At 39.6% G+C, this 16,407-nt stretch overlaps 1 protein-coding gene across 2 annotated transcripts in view; it reads right to left on the bottom strand.

The window, feature by feature from the left end:
- Positions 1-2,623: 2,623 nt before the first annotated feature.
- The window catches only part of FANCC (FA complementation group C), a 1,120,322-nt gene continuing 1,106,538 nt past the window's right edge, over positions 2,624-16,407 (bottom strand). For both annotated transcript variants that reach the window (XM_053702420.1, XM_053702421.1), the window contains one exon: positions 2,624-3,005. In XM_053702420.1, the coding sequence (XP_053558395.1) occupies positions 2,874-3,005 (132 nt within the window). In that variant the 3' untranslated portion in view covers positions 2,624-2,873. The remainder of the gene's footprint in view (positions 3,006-16,407) is intronic.

Here is a 16,407-nt window from a genome sequence, read left to right as displayed (position 1 = left end):
AATCCGGAATTCTTAGCCGTTAGTTTAGTCAAATGAACAATGGCATCAGAATCAAATGAGTTAGCTAGCTTAAGCGTTCTAAGCTTGTCAATAATTTCATTCAATGGAGCTGTATGGATGGCCTCTTCCAGGGCCTCAAACCAGAATGCCGCCGCAGCAGTGACAGGCAATGCATGCAAGGGGCTGTAAAATAAAACCTTGTTGAATAAACATTTTCTTAAGGTAACCCTCCAATTTTTTATCCATTGGATCTGAAAAAGCACAACTGTCCTCAACCGGGATAGTGGTACGCTTTGCTAAAGTAGAAACTGCTCCCTCCACCTTAGGGACCGTATGCCATAAGTCCCGTGTAGTGGCGTCTATTGGAAACATTTTTCTAAATATAGGAGGTGGGGAAAAGGGCACACCGGGTCTATCCCACTCCTTGCTAATAATTTCTGTAAGCCTTTTAGGTATAGGAAAAACATCAGTACACACCGGCACCGCATAGTATCTATCCAGCCTACACAATTTCTCTGGAATTGCAACTGTGTTACAGTCATTCAGAGCAGCTAATACCTCCCCAAGCAATACAAGGAGGTTCTCAAGCTTAAATTTAAAATTAGAAATCTCTGAATCAGGTTTCCCCGAGTCAGAGATGTCACCCACAGACTGAAGCTCTCCGTCCTCATGTTCTGCATACTGTGACGCAGTATCAGACATGGCTCTAACAGCATTTGCGCGCTCTGTATCTCTCCTAACCCCAGAGCTATCGCGCTTGCCTCTTAATTCAGGCAATCTAGATAATACCTCTGACAGGGTATTATTCATGATTGCAGCCATGTCCTGCAAGGTAATCGCTATGGGCGTCCCTGATGTAATTGGCGCCATATTAGCGCGCGTCCCCTGAGCGGGAGGCGAAGGGTCTGACACGTGGGGAGAGTTAGTCGGCATAACTTCCCCCTCGACAGAACCCTCTGGTTATAATTCTTTTATAGATAAAGACTGATCTTTACTGTTTAAGGTGAAATCAATACATTTAGTACACATTCTCCTATGGGGCTCCACCATGGCTTTCAAACATAATGAACAAGTATGTTCCTCTGTGTCAGACATGTTTAAACAGACTAGCAATGAGACTAGCAAGCTTGGAAAAACACTTTAAAACAAGTTTACAAGCAATATAAAAAACGTTACTGCGCCTTTAAGAAACACAAATTTTCCCAAATTTTGAAATAACAGTGAAAAAATGCAGTTACACTAACGAAATTTTTACAGTGTATGTAATAAGTTAGCAGAGCATTGCACCCACTTGCAAATGGATGATTAACCCCTTAATACCAAAAACTGAATAACAAATGACAAAAACGTTTTTTAAACAGTCACAACAAATGCCACAGCTCTACTGTGGCTTTTTACCTCCCTCAATATGACTTTTGAAGCCTTTTGAGCCCTTCAGAGATGTCCTGGATCATGCAGGAAGAAGCTGGATGTCTGTGTCTGTAATTTTTGCTGTGCAAAAAAACGCCAAAATAGGCCACAGCCAGCCATGTGGAAAAAACTAGGCCCCAATAAGTTTTATCACCAAACATATGTAAAAAACGATTAAACATGCCAGCAAACGTTTTAAAATACACTTTTATAAGAGTATGTATCTCTATTAATAAGCCTGATACCAGTCGCTATCACTGCATTTAAGGCTTTACTTACATTACTTCGGTATCAGCAGCATTTTCTAGCAAATTCCATCCCTAGAAAAATATTTTAACTGCACATACCTTATTACAGGAAAACCTGCATGCTATTCCCCCTCTGAAGTTACCTCACTCCTCAGAATATGTGAGAACAGCAAAGGATCTTAGTTACTTCTGCTAAGATCATAGAAAACGCAGGCAGATTCTTCTTCTAAATACTGCCTGAGATAAACAGTACACTCCGGTACCATTTAAAAATAAACTTTTGATTGAAGAAATAAACTAAGTATAAAACACCACAGTCCTCTTACGACCTCCATCTTAGTTGAGAGTTGCAAGAGAATGACTGGATATGGCAGTGAGGGGAGGAGCTATATAGCAGCTCTGCTGTGGGTGATCCTCTTGCAACTTCCTGTTGGGAAGGAGAATATCCCACAAGTAATGGATGATCCGTGGACTGGATACACTTAACAAGAGAAATATTAAATTACAAGTAATACAACAGTTGTGAGTGCACAACAATAGATTGATATCCTTTAAAGCACTCTGTTTCAGTGTGAGTCACGCCTCATAGCTTCTCAAGTAAACTGTTATTTTACTTCAAACAGACAGTAGTTATCTCACTTTGTCTCTTGCTGGCTACTGTCCTACTATCATAGTTAAAGGGATATGAAAACCAAAATGTTTTCATTCATGTTTCAGATAGAACATGCAATTTAAAACAACTTTCTAATTTACTTCTATCATCACATTTTCTTTGCTCTCTTGGTATCTTTGTTCAAAAGTAATGATGTATGTTTAGGAGCGGGACCATTTCTGGAGCACTATATTGCAGCAGTTTTGCAAAACATTCTGTCATGTAGTGCTACAAATGCCTACCTAAATATCTCTTCAGCAAAGAATATAAAGGGAACCAAGCTAATTGGGAAATTTTAAATTGGTATGCTCTGTCTGTTTCATATCCCTTTAATAATGAACCATACACATAGTAAATACTAGACTTTCCAAACCATTCATTAATGTTATGTCAATGTCAAAGATAATTTCCTGGGAGATAAACTTCCATGAGTTATTTGTATCAAAAGAAAAAAAAAGGGACTAAAGTTCTTCACCGTTCATCACCACATAATCCCAACAGTATTTCTTGTTATTACTGAGAATTTTGTTGTAAAATAGGCTCCCCATGTCTTCCAATTGAAATTATAAGCTGCTAAGCAACTCGTATGCTATCTTGATTAACGGTTCATTTTTCATTCCTGGAATATCAAGTCTGCATAGAGTACGGCCCAGTACGTCAGAAACTTGGTTGGCAGCTTCCTCTGTCTGAGTCATCTGAGAGAGAGGAAACAAGCAACATTATCCTCAAATGCCTTTCAATATTTAACAAACAAAAATGCTACATTCTGTTCTAGATGCTAATAAGCTAAACTTCCATAATAAACAAACATTTTTTTAATCTTTTTAATCAAGGCCACAATTTAAGAATCAATGCTCTGTATTTTAATCATGTTACAGCCTTCTGACATTTCTTATTGCCTTGCAAAAACTGAACCAAAACAGGAAGATAAATATAACTGATAGGAAAATAACGTCTGTTTCTAAATTCCAGATTCATGTGCCTGTGAGTCATGTACAGTGAGCTTTTTCCTACTCTGCATTTCCTCCTAATGATTTAAAGGGACATTCTAATTTGTTAGAGGATTTTATTTTAGCATTAAATTGTCCCTTAAGCATAGTCTATATTACAAGCAGAGTAGAAAAATGCAAGCAATATGGAATGCTAATACCACTCACCCATACCGCTTCCATTTATTTTAGCTGAAATTTCACTTGGCTAATTTGTTTGTGCATTGTAATAATTTTGTGAGCATTGTATCAAAATATTAATAAAAAAGCATTATTGTACTTACTACAGCCACTGTCACATTCAACCTCTAAACTGCCAGATTCCTAATACAATTAACCACTAACCCTCCATAACAATACCCCCCACCTCTATTAAAGGGACATAAAACAATATGGGATAGAGACAAAATATAATAATATGTACTTTAATTACTTTACCTGCAAATTTATACTGCAGTGCCTCGCCATTGACCCTTTCTTTTAAGTTTCTGAATTGTAAAGCTCCACCTTCTCCCACACAATTCCTTTTATGGCTGTACCTATGTCATGGATACCAGACCACCAAGGCTACCCCCACCCCCCCTACTGCCTGGCTGACTCCTTTCTACATCAGACTTGGCCATTTCAGGGCTTACGGGATCTTCCAGATTTGTGATATCTGCTGTTTTTACTATGTGATCTTTGTCAGAGAAGAGCTGATCTCTGACCGGGAAAACCCTTCTAGGTGGGCCAAGCTCCTGGAACTGCCGGCCGCACCGCAACGGATACCCGCCTAACCCCTCTCAGGCTGGCTGGGCTCCTGGAACTCCCAGTCGGCTGCACCACCGCAGACACCCGCTAACTTTACCCCTGGTGGCTCCAGCGGCCCTTTGCACTAGAGCTCCGCTCTTTTTGGGGATTGGTAGCCCCTAGAGAGGACAAGAGGTCGGGGAATTGACGGAGGGGAGCTCTTTTGGGAACCAGGGGTTTTGGACACCCCAAACCCACTATCTTTACCGGGCTGTAACTCCGGTCCCCAGTGCCACTGCTCCCCCGGGATCACCCCAAAACCACCACCTCTGGGTCCTGGGACTCTGTGGGACTGTTGCTGCTATGGCAGGCGCCAGCCTGTCTGGAAGGGCGGGAATGGTGGGAGATTTGGGAGTAAGATAAGACCCTTTGTTTGTGTAGTGTGTGGAGTGTGTGTTTCCTAATAAAATCAGTTCTTGTTTCACCTGAATGCTAGTCTGTCTAGTTATTTGAGTGGGGATTGTTATAATCACTTTCTCTGCTACATAGCAGCCTGTTGGCAGAGCTACCCAGTCGGGGCAGCCGGAGTCTGTCACAAGGTGAGATCCTGAATACTGGTACTGTTTGGTATCAGGGTGGGCTACTGGTTGTAATCACTTGGCGGCTACACAGCTGCAGTCGGCAGGGAGGAAGCAGGAAACTTTTGGCAGAGCTACCCAGTCGGGGTATTCGTCAAAACCTATCTATGGTTGCTTTTGGTAGAATACAAAAGTGAATAGGGATTATCTGCTGGAGCATGTCTAGAAGATGTGAACTCATTGAAATACAATACCTGTGTCTAAACACTGATAAGGGGGGGGGGGGGTGGAGTTGGCTGCCCCAGGCATCTTAGCTATGTAATTCATTTTGCTTATTTTAAAAATATTATTTTAAAATACTTGCCAGCAATTTTTAAACAATGCTGTTATGCAAACTATTGTTAATTAATTAACCCTTTTAGGATATGCACAGATCTCAACCTGTTTTATGTCCCTTTAACACCTTAGCCAACACAATCCCAATGGTAACCCCTTAACAACCACAAACCCCAACAGTCCTTAACCAAAACAACCCCAATGGTAAACCCCTAACCACCACAAGTCACAATGGTCCTTAACCAACACAATGCTAATGGTAACCACTAACCACCACAAGCTGGAATGGTAACCCCCCCCCCCCTCCGTTATGAACTCCCTAACCGTGACAACATACAATGGTAACCCTCACTCTCTAATCACCCCAATCCCCAAAAGTAAAACCCCCTTTGATATAAACTCCTTAACTGAACTGCCACAACCCAATTTGCAAAAAAATCCCCCCTTTTATTAACCCCTAAAATATATCCCCCCATTGCAAAAAACAAAATGTATGCTTACCTGATAAATTAATTTCTATCATGATGGTGAGAGTCCAAGACTCGTAACTTGTGGGAAATCCCCTCCTGACTGCTAGGAGAAGGCAAGAGACACCCCAACACCCTGAGCTTTAAATCCCTACCACTTCCTATGATCCTCAGTCATACATATAGCCAAGTAGATGAGGAAAAAAGAAAAGTAGGAAAGATAAAGCAGGGCAACAGAATGGCAAAACAAGTACTGCCGCAACCAGATCAAAAAGTAAGAGCAGGGCTCTTGGATTCTCATCATCATGAAAGAAATTAATTTATCAGGTAAGCATCATTTAAAAAAAAAAAAACATTAGATGCTGAGAGTCCACAAATAATCACGAGTGGGAATCTATAACCAAGCAATAAAATCCACAAAATCAACAACAGTGAAGGCAGGTATGTTACTGATCAGGATCAACACAGCCTAAGAAGAGGCATACAAATCAAAGTTATAAAACTTTTAAAAAAGTGTGTAAAGAAGACCAAGTAGCTGGCTTGGAAATCTGATCAATAAAAGCCTCATTATGAAAGGCCCAAGAGGTGGCAATTGCTCAAGTACAATGCACAGTAATATGCTCAGGGGGACATTTGCCTGCAACGAAAAATGCCTTACAAAGCTTTTTGCCAAGCAGCTAAAGTAACAGTCCTATCTTTTTGACCCTTGCGAGGCCCAGAAAAATTAACAAAAAGAAGAAGAAAGTCTGAAATCTTATATGGTTTCCACATACTATTTGAGAGCTCTCACAACATCCAGATACTCCTTAGATTTTAGGGGCTGAACAAAAAGAAGGAACCACAATTTCCTGATTAATAATATCTGTAGATACAACTTTAGGAAGAAAGGAACAGCTAGCACAAAAAAAAAAAGACTTATCTTGATGAACAAATCAGAAAAGGAGGTTTGCATGAGAAAGTTGTAAGCTCAGAAACCCTTCTTATCGAATAAATAGCTAGAAGAATATGAACCCTCCATGATAAAATGTGTATGTTTAAACTATGCATCGGCTCAAAAGAAGGAGTTTGAAGAACCCTCAAAACCAGATTAAGATTCCAAGGAGGAGAATCTGGATGAAAAACTGTTTTTATTCTGATCAGAAGAAAAATGAGAAAACAGAGGGGCACCTCATGTGTACATCAATATATCAGGATGAATCAGTCAAATGGACAACGCCAAATGAGTACTCACATTTGGCCCAAGTACACTTATGTACTGATAGGAGCGGGTTGGTAGCTTGGGGTTTATTAAAAACCGATTAAAAAAGTAACAAGCATCGGTTGTTTCATCAGGCATCTGATGCTAAGGCTCAGAAACGCGTTGCATTATATGTAACCATTGCTTGTTAATTTTTTAATCTGTTTTTAATAAACAAACTTGTTTTATACAAGCCTTGGTTCAGCACCTTTTTGAGCAGTTTAGCCACTGCTTCTGACACTGCACTATTTGGAATCTACCACACACCGAGTGGGGCAGGAGACTCCTGCATCATTCTATCTTCTCCTGGAGAGGGTCAGCTGGTACACCCCAAGCTACCAGCCCGCTCCTACCAGTACATAAGTGTACTCGGGCCAAATGTGAGTACTCATTTGGCGTTGTCCATTTGACTGATTCATCCTGATATATTAATGTACACATGAGGCGCCCCTCTGTCTTCTCTTTTTTCACCAGTTACATCCGGACAAGTCTGTGAGGAGGAGAGCAGCCATCCATCTGGGCCCCACTTTCACAGTTGGATTACCTGGTTATATTGGATTTACCACACCAATATCCTAATTGGAATTTATTGTTGGGATTCATGACCATTGGATTATATGGTTTGATTTACATGTCATATTAATATATGTTTTACATATGCAATTTTTTTTAATGCTTTTTATAATGTTTATTATACATAATTAATATATAATTTTCCACCATATTAGATATAGATAAATAAAGCGCCCCCTCACCTCTTGTTCTATATTATTCTGATCAGATCCTGAACAAAGGTTTAAAAATCTGGAATTTTAGCAATTTTCTTTTATAATAAAACCGAACTAGACTGTTAGAAATAGAAAAATAATAGAATCCTTCAGAGAACTGGCTGATAAATCATTATCCAGACCCTGTTTCAGGAGACTCAAGGAATTCTGAAAAAAGTTTTTTCAGACTTTGTTATAAATACTTTTGGTAGCATGTTTCCTAGCCTAAATCAACATGTCAAAAACCTTGTCAGAAAAACCTTTTTAAGACAGCACTAAGTGTTCAATCGAAATGCAGGCAAATTTGATAAAAGTAAGGACCTGGAGAGAGAAGATCCTTTTTTAGAGAAAACCTCCAAGGAAGGACATTTGAATCAGATCAGAACCTCAAACCAAATCTGAGAGGCCACTCTGGAGCAATCAAAATTGCTAAGGCCTATTCCTACTTATTTCTGACTTTCACTCTGGATAGCAACACAAATGGAGGAAAGATGTATATCAGGTTAAACGACAAAGAAATCACTAGCCTGAGTGTCTACTTTAGTCTATGATGACCTGTCAAGTACAAAAACAATCACTGAATCGATTATAAACCCAAGAAAATACACAAGAGTCTGAGCACTTAAGGAGCTCTTTAGAAGATTTATTTCCAACCGTGACTCTAAAGCATCTGAAGTACCACCTGAGTGTGAGATATACCAGATGGAAAGAGGGAGCCTGGACTAGATGGTCATTCAAGTAAGGAACTACAGAGATTCTTTGAGCTTGAACTACAGACAACAGGGCTCTCATCATTTTTGTAAACACTCTGGGTGCTGTAGTGAGATCGAAAGGGAGGGCCACAAACTGATAATGATTGTCTAAAAAAGCACAAGAGGGAGTAAAGTGTGAATTGTCTCAATGTTGAAAAGTATGAATTTTCAGTAATGTGTTCAATATTTTAAGATCCAAAACAGGTAGAAAAGTACCCTCTTTATTGTACTATGGAGAGATTTGAATAAAACTCTTGGACTAATCCTGAAGCTGGAAATGGAGGAATCACTTCCATTAATTACAGATCTCTCACACAAGCCAAAAATGCTTGGGCCTTTAAGAAGGCACTCCCAGTCCCTAGGAGGCCTTGAACGTAAGCTTATTTGAAACCCCGGGAAATTATTTTCTATACTCAGGAGTCCTAAACAGATCCCTCCCAAGCCTCCCGAAAGAGACTCAATCTGCTGGCCCACACCTTCATGTGGTCTTGGTGCCTGGGGTAGACTTGTTGGAATTTCTGTTTTTGGACCAAAATATTCTGGACAATGGGCAGAGGAGGAAGAGGAAGAATAGATTTAAACTTAGCAGATGGAACAAAATTAATACCTGGCTTCTGAAATTCCTAAGAAATGAGTACAGAAACTAAGTCAGGAACAGGAAAAGAGGAAGGCTGTTTGTGACCTGCCTTAATGAATTTATCAGTCCTTTTAACTGGTTGCTTAACTGTAACAGGACAATCCTCTACCTCTAAAGCAATTAAAATGTCCCGCAATAAAACATAAATATGCTGAAGCCTGAAATTAAAGGGCACATCCTCTGCAACAGCAGCAGGGTACCGAGACTTAGGCCCTGATATTCAAAACCACTCCCTTCATGTTAGATATTCTAAAATGATCCTCCAGCACTGTGAGATCCCTAGTGCATTTCTGTATGTGAAGTAGAAACAAGCACAGTGCAATATAGCACTGTATGACATGACATTTCTTCTTCATTTACACGTTGTGTTTTCTATTTTATATAAATTTACACTTGATTACATTTTATTACATTTAAACTTTGCACTTTCTATTTTGTATTTTATTTTGTATACAGCAGTGTATTTATTATTGCAATGTAATTTTATACAAAGTATGATCATAAGTTATTAAAGTAACACAGAAATCTTCAAAGCATAATCAGAATGTGTAAAATCACTGCTAGATCAAAATTTAAATGTTTTAAATTACAAATGAGAAATTGCAAAGCTTAAATGCAATAATACTGAAAGGACCTAATCTGAAATCTATAGTAATATAAAATACAATGCACAAAGTGTAAATGTAATAAAACTCTCATATCATGCAGTGTTATATTGCACTGGGCTTGTCTCTGCTTCACATACATAAAGAGAGAGATCTCGCCATGCTGGAGAATTCCGCCCTTTTTCTTTTGAAAATTTAGTGAGTTCTGCCTTTGTGAAGTCTGAACTTGAATTTCTCTTCAAGCCAAGAATATTTGAATATCAGGGCCTTAGAGAGAATTTCCTAAGAAGAAGAGTCCTCAGCATTAGAAACACTCCTATCATCAATTATTAACTTATCGGGGCCGCTCCTAAGGGAAATAGCTGATGAGCTAAAGATCAAAGAAGGACCCTTAAGAGGGAAATAGTAATAATAAGGTACTGTCAAATCAGCACTGACAAACTGCGAAAAACACCAATGGCTTTACAAAGCTAATAACACAGCACATAAAGGGTTGAATAAAATTTTTACCATAAATTTGAAACCAAGCTCTGTTGATCAGGGCCGGACTGTGAATAAAAAGCAGCCCTGGAAAAATTGTAGAAGACCAGCCCACCAGCCCAATAATCTGTCAAAGCCAAAACCAAATTACTAGTAAAGGGTCATCCAATCAAAGGCTTCATGAAACGGAGTGCCGTAGCAATGGGTGATCAGCCCAATACGAGGAGATATGTACAAAAAGATGCAGGCACTGCTTGGTGTGTAAATAGTAAAAATACAAACTTTATTTGGCTTAGTTAAAAATATACAAACAGTCCAGGCAAGTGGCGGACACACAGACAAGAGGGACACACGGCCTGATGCGTTTCGCGCCCCCTAGTGGCGCTTAATCATAGGCTAACATGTATGAGGATAGGTATCCCTTATTTAGGGATTTGTTAACCCCTCCCTCACAGACAAAACATAAATAAAAAACAACAACATAATAAAATACAAATACATATTTCAATAGGTCACTTATGAAATAGAATCAAAAAAGCTGATATATACATGAAAATTGTATAATAATACAAAACAAATTTCAAATAAAGAACCAACTCTCCATACACAGGACATGATATATCAAAGGGAACTATATTAAAGGGACAAAGGATAGACATATAAGGCGATCATATAATATGTAGCTAACTAAAAATATATATATTAGGTTAAGCATTATGATATTTATAAAGGAATTAGATATAGGTCTAATCATCAATAAAATAACATATCACATTCCTTGTTCATGCCTACCTTGTCTGTGTGTCCGCCACTTGCCTGGACTGTTTGTATATTTTTACTATTTACACACCGAGCAGTGCCTGCATCTTTCTGAAAAATGTTTGTTTAATGTTTATGTGTGTGTATATATATATATATATATATATATATATATATACATATACATACATACACACACATACATACATATATATGCGCATATATATATATATATATATATATATATATATATATATATATATATATATATATATATATATATATATATATATATATATATATATATATATATATACACATACACATATATACACATACAATCGTATGCAAAAGTTTAGGCACCCCTGACAATTTCCATGATTTTCATTTATAAATAATTGGGTGTTTGGATCAGCAATTTCATTTTGATCTATCAAATAACTGAAGGACACAGTAATATTTCAGTAGTGAAATGAAGTTTATTGGATTAACAGAAAATATGTAATATGCATCAAAACGAAATTAGACAGGTGCATACATTTGGGCACCCTTGTCATTTTGTTGATTTGAATACCTCTAACTACCTAGCACTGATTAATTGGAGCACATGATTGGTTTAGTGATCCTATTAAGCCTTGAACTTCATAGACAGGTGCATCCAATCATAAGAAAAGGTGCCTGTGATGATCAAAGGGAGGGACACTTTTAGCTGCTGTTATGAGATATGCATGGCATGTATTGTATTGAATTTGTTCACTTATCACCAATAAGTGGCTTATTTACTGTCTAGAAGTACAAATGTCTCAGTCTCAAAGGCTTTTCTGTCACACACTTCTAGGCAGCTGCCAGTGCCAGCTATTTATTATTTTTAAAAACTTAACCTACTTTTATTTTCTAAGTTGTTAGGTGCTGACCCACGTGGCCTCCCTCCAGCTTGGCTCCCCCATGGCCTAGATGTTGGCGCGCATGTGACTGTACGTTGTCATGTGATGTCCTCCCCGCCCACCATATTCCATCCTAACACTACTATTGGCTGCAGTGGCTGGCCCTGATGATGCAATCATGCATTATCATGATGCCTCTATTGGAGTATTGGAGCGGCTCCAGGAGCTGCCGCGGCACCACCACACATCTTATGCTAGCTGGGCAACTGGGCAGCTTCTTGAGTCTGCCATTCTGCCCTCTATTTGTGCTTAAAAAGCAGCCGCCGGCCACTCTGCTCCCTCACTAGGGTTGCCACCTTTTACCCAGAGGATTCCTGGACACTTTTTAAATGGGGGTGGCTTGGGGCGTGGCTTCTCACTGCCTCAAATTCAAAATGATATCAAATTTTTACATTTTTGGTCGGCAATAATAACTTTTCTTTATAAACACAAAACTACCTCCAAGACACGCCCACACAGGCTCACAACTTGTTATTAAACCCACACTACTGTAAGTACACACACATCAGCTCATGTCTTATCAAACCTTGGCTTAGACCCACACATACTCGCTCCCAGCCTACCATTAGACCCTTACCTCTCAGCCTACCATTAGACCCTTACCTCTCAGCCTACCATTAGACCCTTACCTCTCAGCCTAGTATTATAGACCCTTACCTCTCAGCCTACCGTTAGACCCTTACCTCTCAGCCTACCATTAGACCCTTACCTCTCAGCCTAGTATTATAGACCCTTACCTCTCAGCCTACCGTTAGACCCTTACCTCTCAGCCTACTGTTAGACCCTTACCTCTCAGCCTACCATTAGACCCTTACCTCTCAGCCTACCATTAAAGACCCTTACCTCTCAGCCTACTATTAGACCCTTAGCTCTCAGCCTACATTAGACCCTTACCTCTCAGCCTACTGTTAGACCCTTACCTCTCAGCCTACCATTAGACCCTTACCTCTCAGCCTACCATTAGACCCTTACCTCTCAGCCTACCACACCAACTAACAGTTTGTCTTTAAACCCTGACACCTGCACTGGGGAGATATTGTAGTTATTGCAATTGGTGTAGTGAGCCAGATGTTTAACACTAACGGTTAGAGATTAGATATAAATTAGGAGTGCAACTACGTATATTATTATTTGTTAAAAGTGTATGGCCAGGCGATCCTGGTAGAGCAGCTAGGTAGGGCAGTGACAGCATGGGAGGAGGCAGACACTGCGTGGGGTACAGAGTAAGTTTGAGATTCTAAAGTGAGAGCAGGAGTTTGTCTACTATACGTTTGGAAGCAGCTAGGGTAGGGTTGCAGTGAGCGGTATAAACACACAACACACAGTGGTGCGCAGGGTATCAGTCCTTACACTCTCAGCTCCTGGGCGCCTCTCTGTATCTCTCTCTGCTGACATCACCACTATAATAAACATATCAACCCCTAAACCGCCGCACTCCCGCCTCACAAACATTAGTTAAATATTACTAACCCCTAATCTGCCATCCCTAACATCGCTGCCACCTACATTTATTAACCCCTAATCTTCCGCCCCCAACGTCGCCGCCACTAAAGTTATTAACCCCTAAACCTAAGTCTAACCCTAAACCTAACACCCTCTAACTTAAATATAATTTAAATAAATCTAAATAAATATTCCTATCATTAACTAAATAATTCCTATTTAAAACTAAATACTTACCTATAAAATAAACCCTAAGCTAGCTACAATATAACTAATAGTTACATTGTATCTAGCTTAGGATTTATTTTTATTTTACAGGCAAGTTTGTATTTATTTTAACTAGGTAGAATAATTATTAAATAGTTATTAACTATTTAATAACTACCTAGCTAAAATAAATACAAATTTACCTGTAAAATAAAACCTAACCTAAGTTACAATAACACCTAACACTACACTATAATTAAATAAATTAACTAAATTAAATACAATTACCTAAATTAAATTAAATTAGCTAAAGTACAAAAAAACAAACAAACACTAAATTACAGAAAATAATAAACAAATTACAGAAATTTAAACTAAAAACACCTAATCTAATAGCCCTATTAAAATAAAAAAAGCCCCCCAAAATAACCCCCCCCTAGCCTAAACTAGACTACCAATAGCCCTTAAAAGGGGCATTGCCCCAAAGTAATCAGCTCTTTTACCTGTAAAAAAAATACAAACAACCCCCCCAACAGTAAAACCCACCACCCACACAACCAGCCCCCCAAATAAAATACTATCTAAATACACCTGAGCTCCACATTGCCCTGAAAAGGGCAGTTAGCTCTTTTGCCGCCCAAACCCTAATATAAAAAATAAAACCCACCCAATACACCCTTAAAAAAAAACTAACACTAACCCCCTGAAGATCGACTTACAGGGAGACGTCTTCATCCAAGCTGGGCGAAGTGGTTCTCCATATGGGCAGAAGTCTTTAACCAAGCCGGGCAGAAGTGGTCCTCCAGACGGGCAGAAGTCTTCATCCAGACGGCATCTTCTATCTTCATCCATCCGGCACGGAGCGGGTCCATCTTCAAGACATCAGACGTCGAGCATCCTCTTCTGGCGACGACTAAAACAGAATGAAGGTACCTTTAAGTGACATCATCCAAGATGGCGTCCCTTAGATTCTGATTGGCTGATAGAATTCTATCAGCCAATCGGAATTAAGGTAGAAAAAATCCTATTGGCTGATGCAATCAGCCAATAGGATTGAAGTTCAATCCTATTGGCTGATCCAATCAGCCAATAGGATTGAGCTTGCATTCTATTGGCTGTTCCAAGCAGCAGTAGCTCCAGTAACATCAATTGCAGTAGCTTTCTGTCCCTTGTGAGGACCTGAGAAATGGATAAAAGAAGGACAAATAATTTCTGAATTCATTAGTGGCTCGAAGATAAAAAATTCAAAGCCCTTACTACATCCAAGTTATGGAGTAATATCTCTTTAGTGTTATTTTGGCACTGGACAGAGGGATGGGACTTAAATTTTGGGACTAATGTATTCAGAAGAAACAACCAACCATTGGAAGGAATGAGTAGTTTGTCCTTATAACGGTTTAGCTTGCTGAAAAACAAAAACATAATTTATGCTTACCAGATAAATTCCTTTCCTTCCGGATAGGGAGAATCCACGGCTTCATTCCTTACTGTTGGGAAATACAACACCTGGCCACCAGGAGGAGGCAAAGACACCCCAGCCAAAGGCTTAAATATCCCTCCCACTTCCTCATTACCCCAGTCATTCTGCAGAGGGAACAAGTAAAAGTAGGAGAAACATTAGGGTATAAATGGTGCCGGAAGAATAAAATAAATAATAGGGGATCGCCTACAGACAAGAAAAAACGGACCCTCCCTATCCAAAAGAAAAGTAATTTATCTGGTAAGCATAAATTATGTTTTCCATCCTAAGATAGGGAGAGTTCACGGCTTCATTCCTTACTTACTGTTGGGAAAACTATATCCAAGCTCCAGAGGACACTGAATGAATAATGGGAGGAACAAAAAAGAAGAGGCGGACCCTATTCTGAGGGCACCACAGCCTGCAAAACTTTTCTCCTGAAAAGCTGCTTCAGCCGAAGCAAAAACATAAAATTTGTAAAATTTTGAAAAAGTATGTAAGGAGGACCAGGTAGCCGCCTTACAAATCTGATCCATAGAGGCCTCATTCTTAAAGGCCCAAGAGGAAGCCACTGCTCTAGTGGAATGAGCCTTTATCCTCTCAGGAGGATGATGTCCCGCTGTCTCGTAAGCTAAGCGGATGACACTCCTTAACCAAAAAGATAGGGAAGTTGAAGTAGCCTTCTGCCCCTTACGCTTCCCTGAATAGAAAACAAACAAAGAGGAAGTTTGTCTAAACTCCTTAGTAGCCTGAAGATAGAACTTCAAGGCGCGAACAACATCCAAATTGTGAAGTAAGCGTTCCTTCGATGAAGAAGGATTAGGACACAAGGAAGGAACCACAATCTCCTGATTGATGTTGCCATCTGACACAACCTTAGGAAGAAAACCTAATTTAGTATGTAAAACTGCCTTATCTGCATGAAAAATCATATAAGGGGGCTCACAATGCAAAGCAGAGATCTCAAAAACTCTGCGCGCAGAGGCAATAGCCAATAAAAAGAGAACCTTCCAAGATAACAATTTAATGTCAACGGAATGCAGAGGCTCAAACGGAACCTGTTGCAAAACCCGAAGAACAAGATTTAGGCTCCAAGGAGGAGCCCCAGATCTAAACACAGGTCTGATCCTAATCAGAGCCTTAACAAAAGACTGCACGTCTGGAAGCTCAACCAGTCTCTTGAGCAATAAAACTAGCAGGGCAGAAATCTGTCCCTTCAGGGAACTAGCAGAAATGCCCTTATCCCGTCCATCCTGGAGAAAAGATAAGATCATGGTAACCTTCACTCAGTGCCAGAAAAAAACACGCTCTTCACACCAGAATAAGTAGATCCTCCACACCTTGTGGTAGATAAGCTGAGTAACTGGTTTACAAGCTTGAATAAGAGTATCAATAACACTCTCAGAGAAACCTCTCTTGACTAAGACTAAGCGTTCAATCTCCATGCAGTCAGCCTCAGAGAATCTAGATTTTGATGAACAAATGGACCTTGTATCAGCAGGTCTCTGCGACATGGTAACTTCCACGGAGGAGATGAGGACATCCCCACTAGACCTGCAAACCACATCCTTCCCGGTCACGATGGAGCAATCAAGATTACGGATACCCGCTCCTGCTTGTTGTGGGCCACCACTCGAGGAAGAAGCGGTAATGGAGGAAAAAGATATATTAGTTTGAACCTCCAGGGCACTGCTAGTGCATCTATTAG

This window comes from Bombina bombina, chromosome 2 (genome assembly GCF_027579735.1).
Source record: "Bombina bombina isolate aBomBom1 chromosome 2, aBomBom1.pri, whole genome shotgun sequence".
Lineage (NCBI taxonomy): Eukaryota > Metazoa > Chordata > Amphibia > Anura > Bombinatoridae > Bombina > Bombina bombina.
Note: the sequence above shows the minus strand (reverse complement) of the source record. Positions and strands in the feature narration are given on the sequence as shown.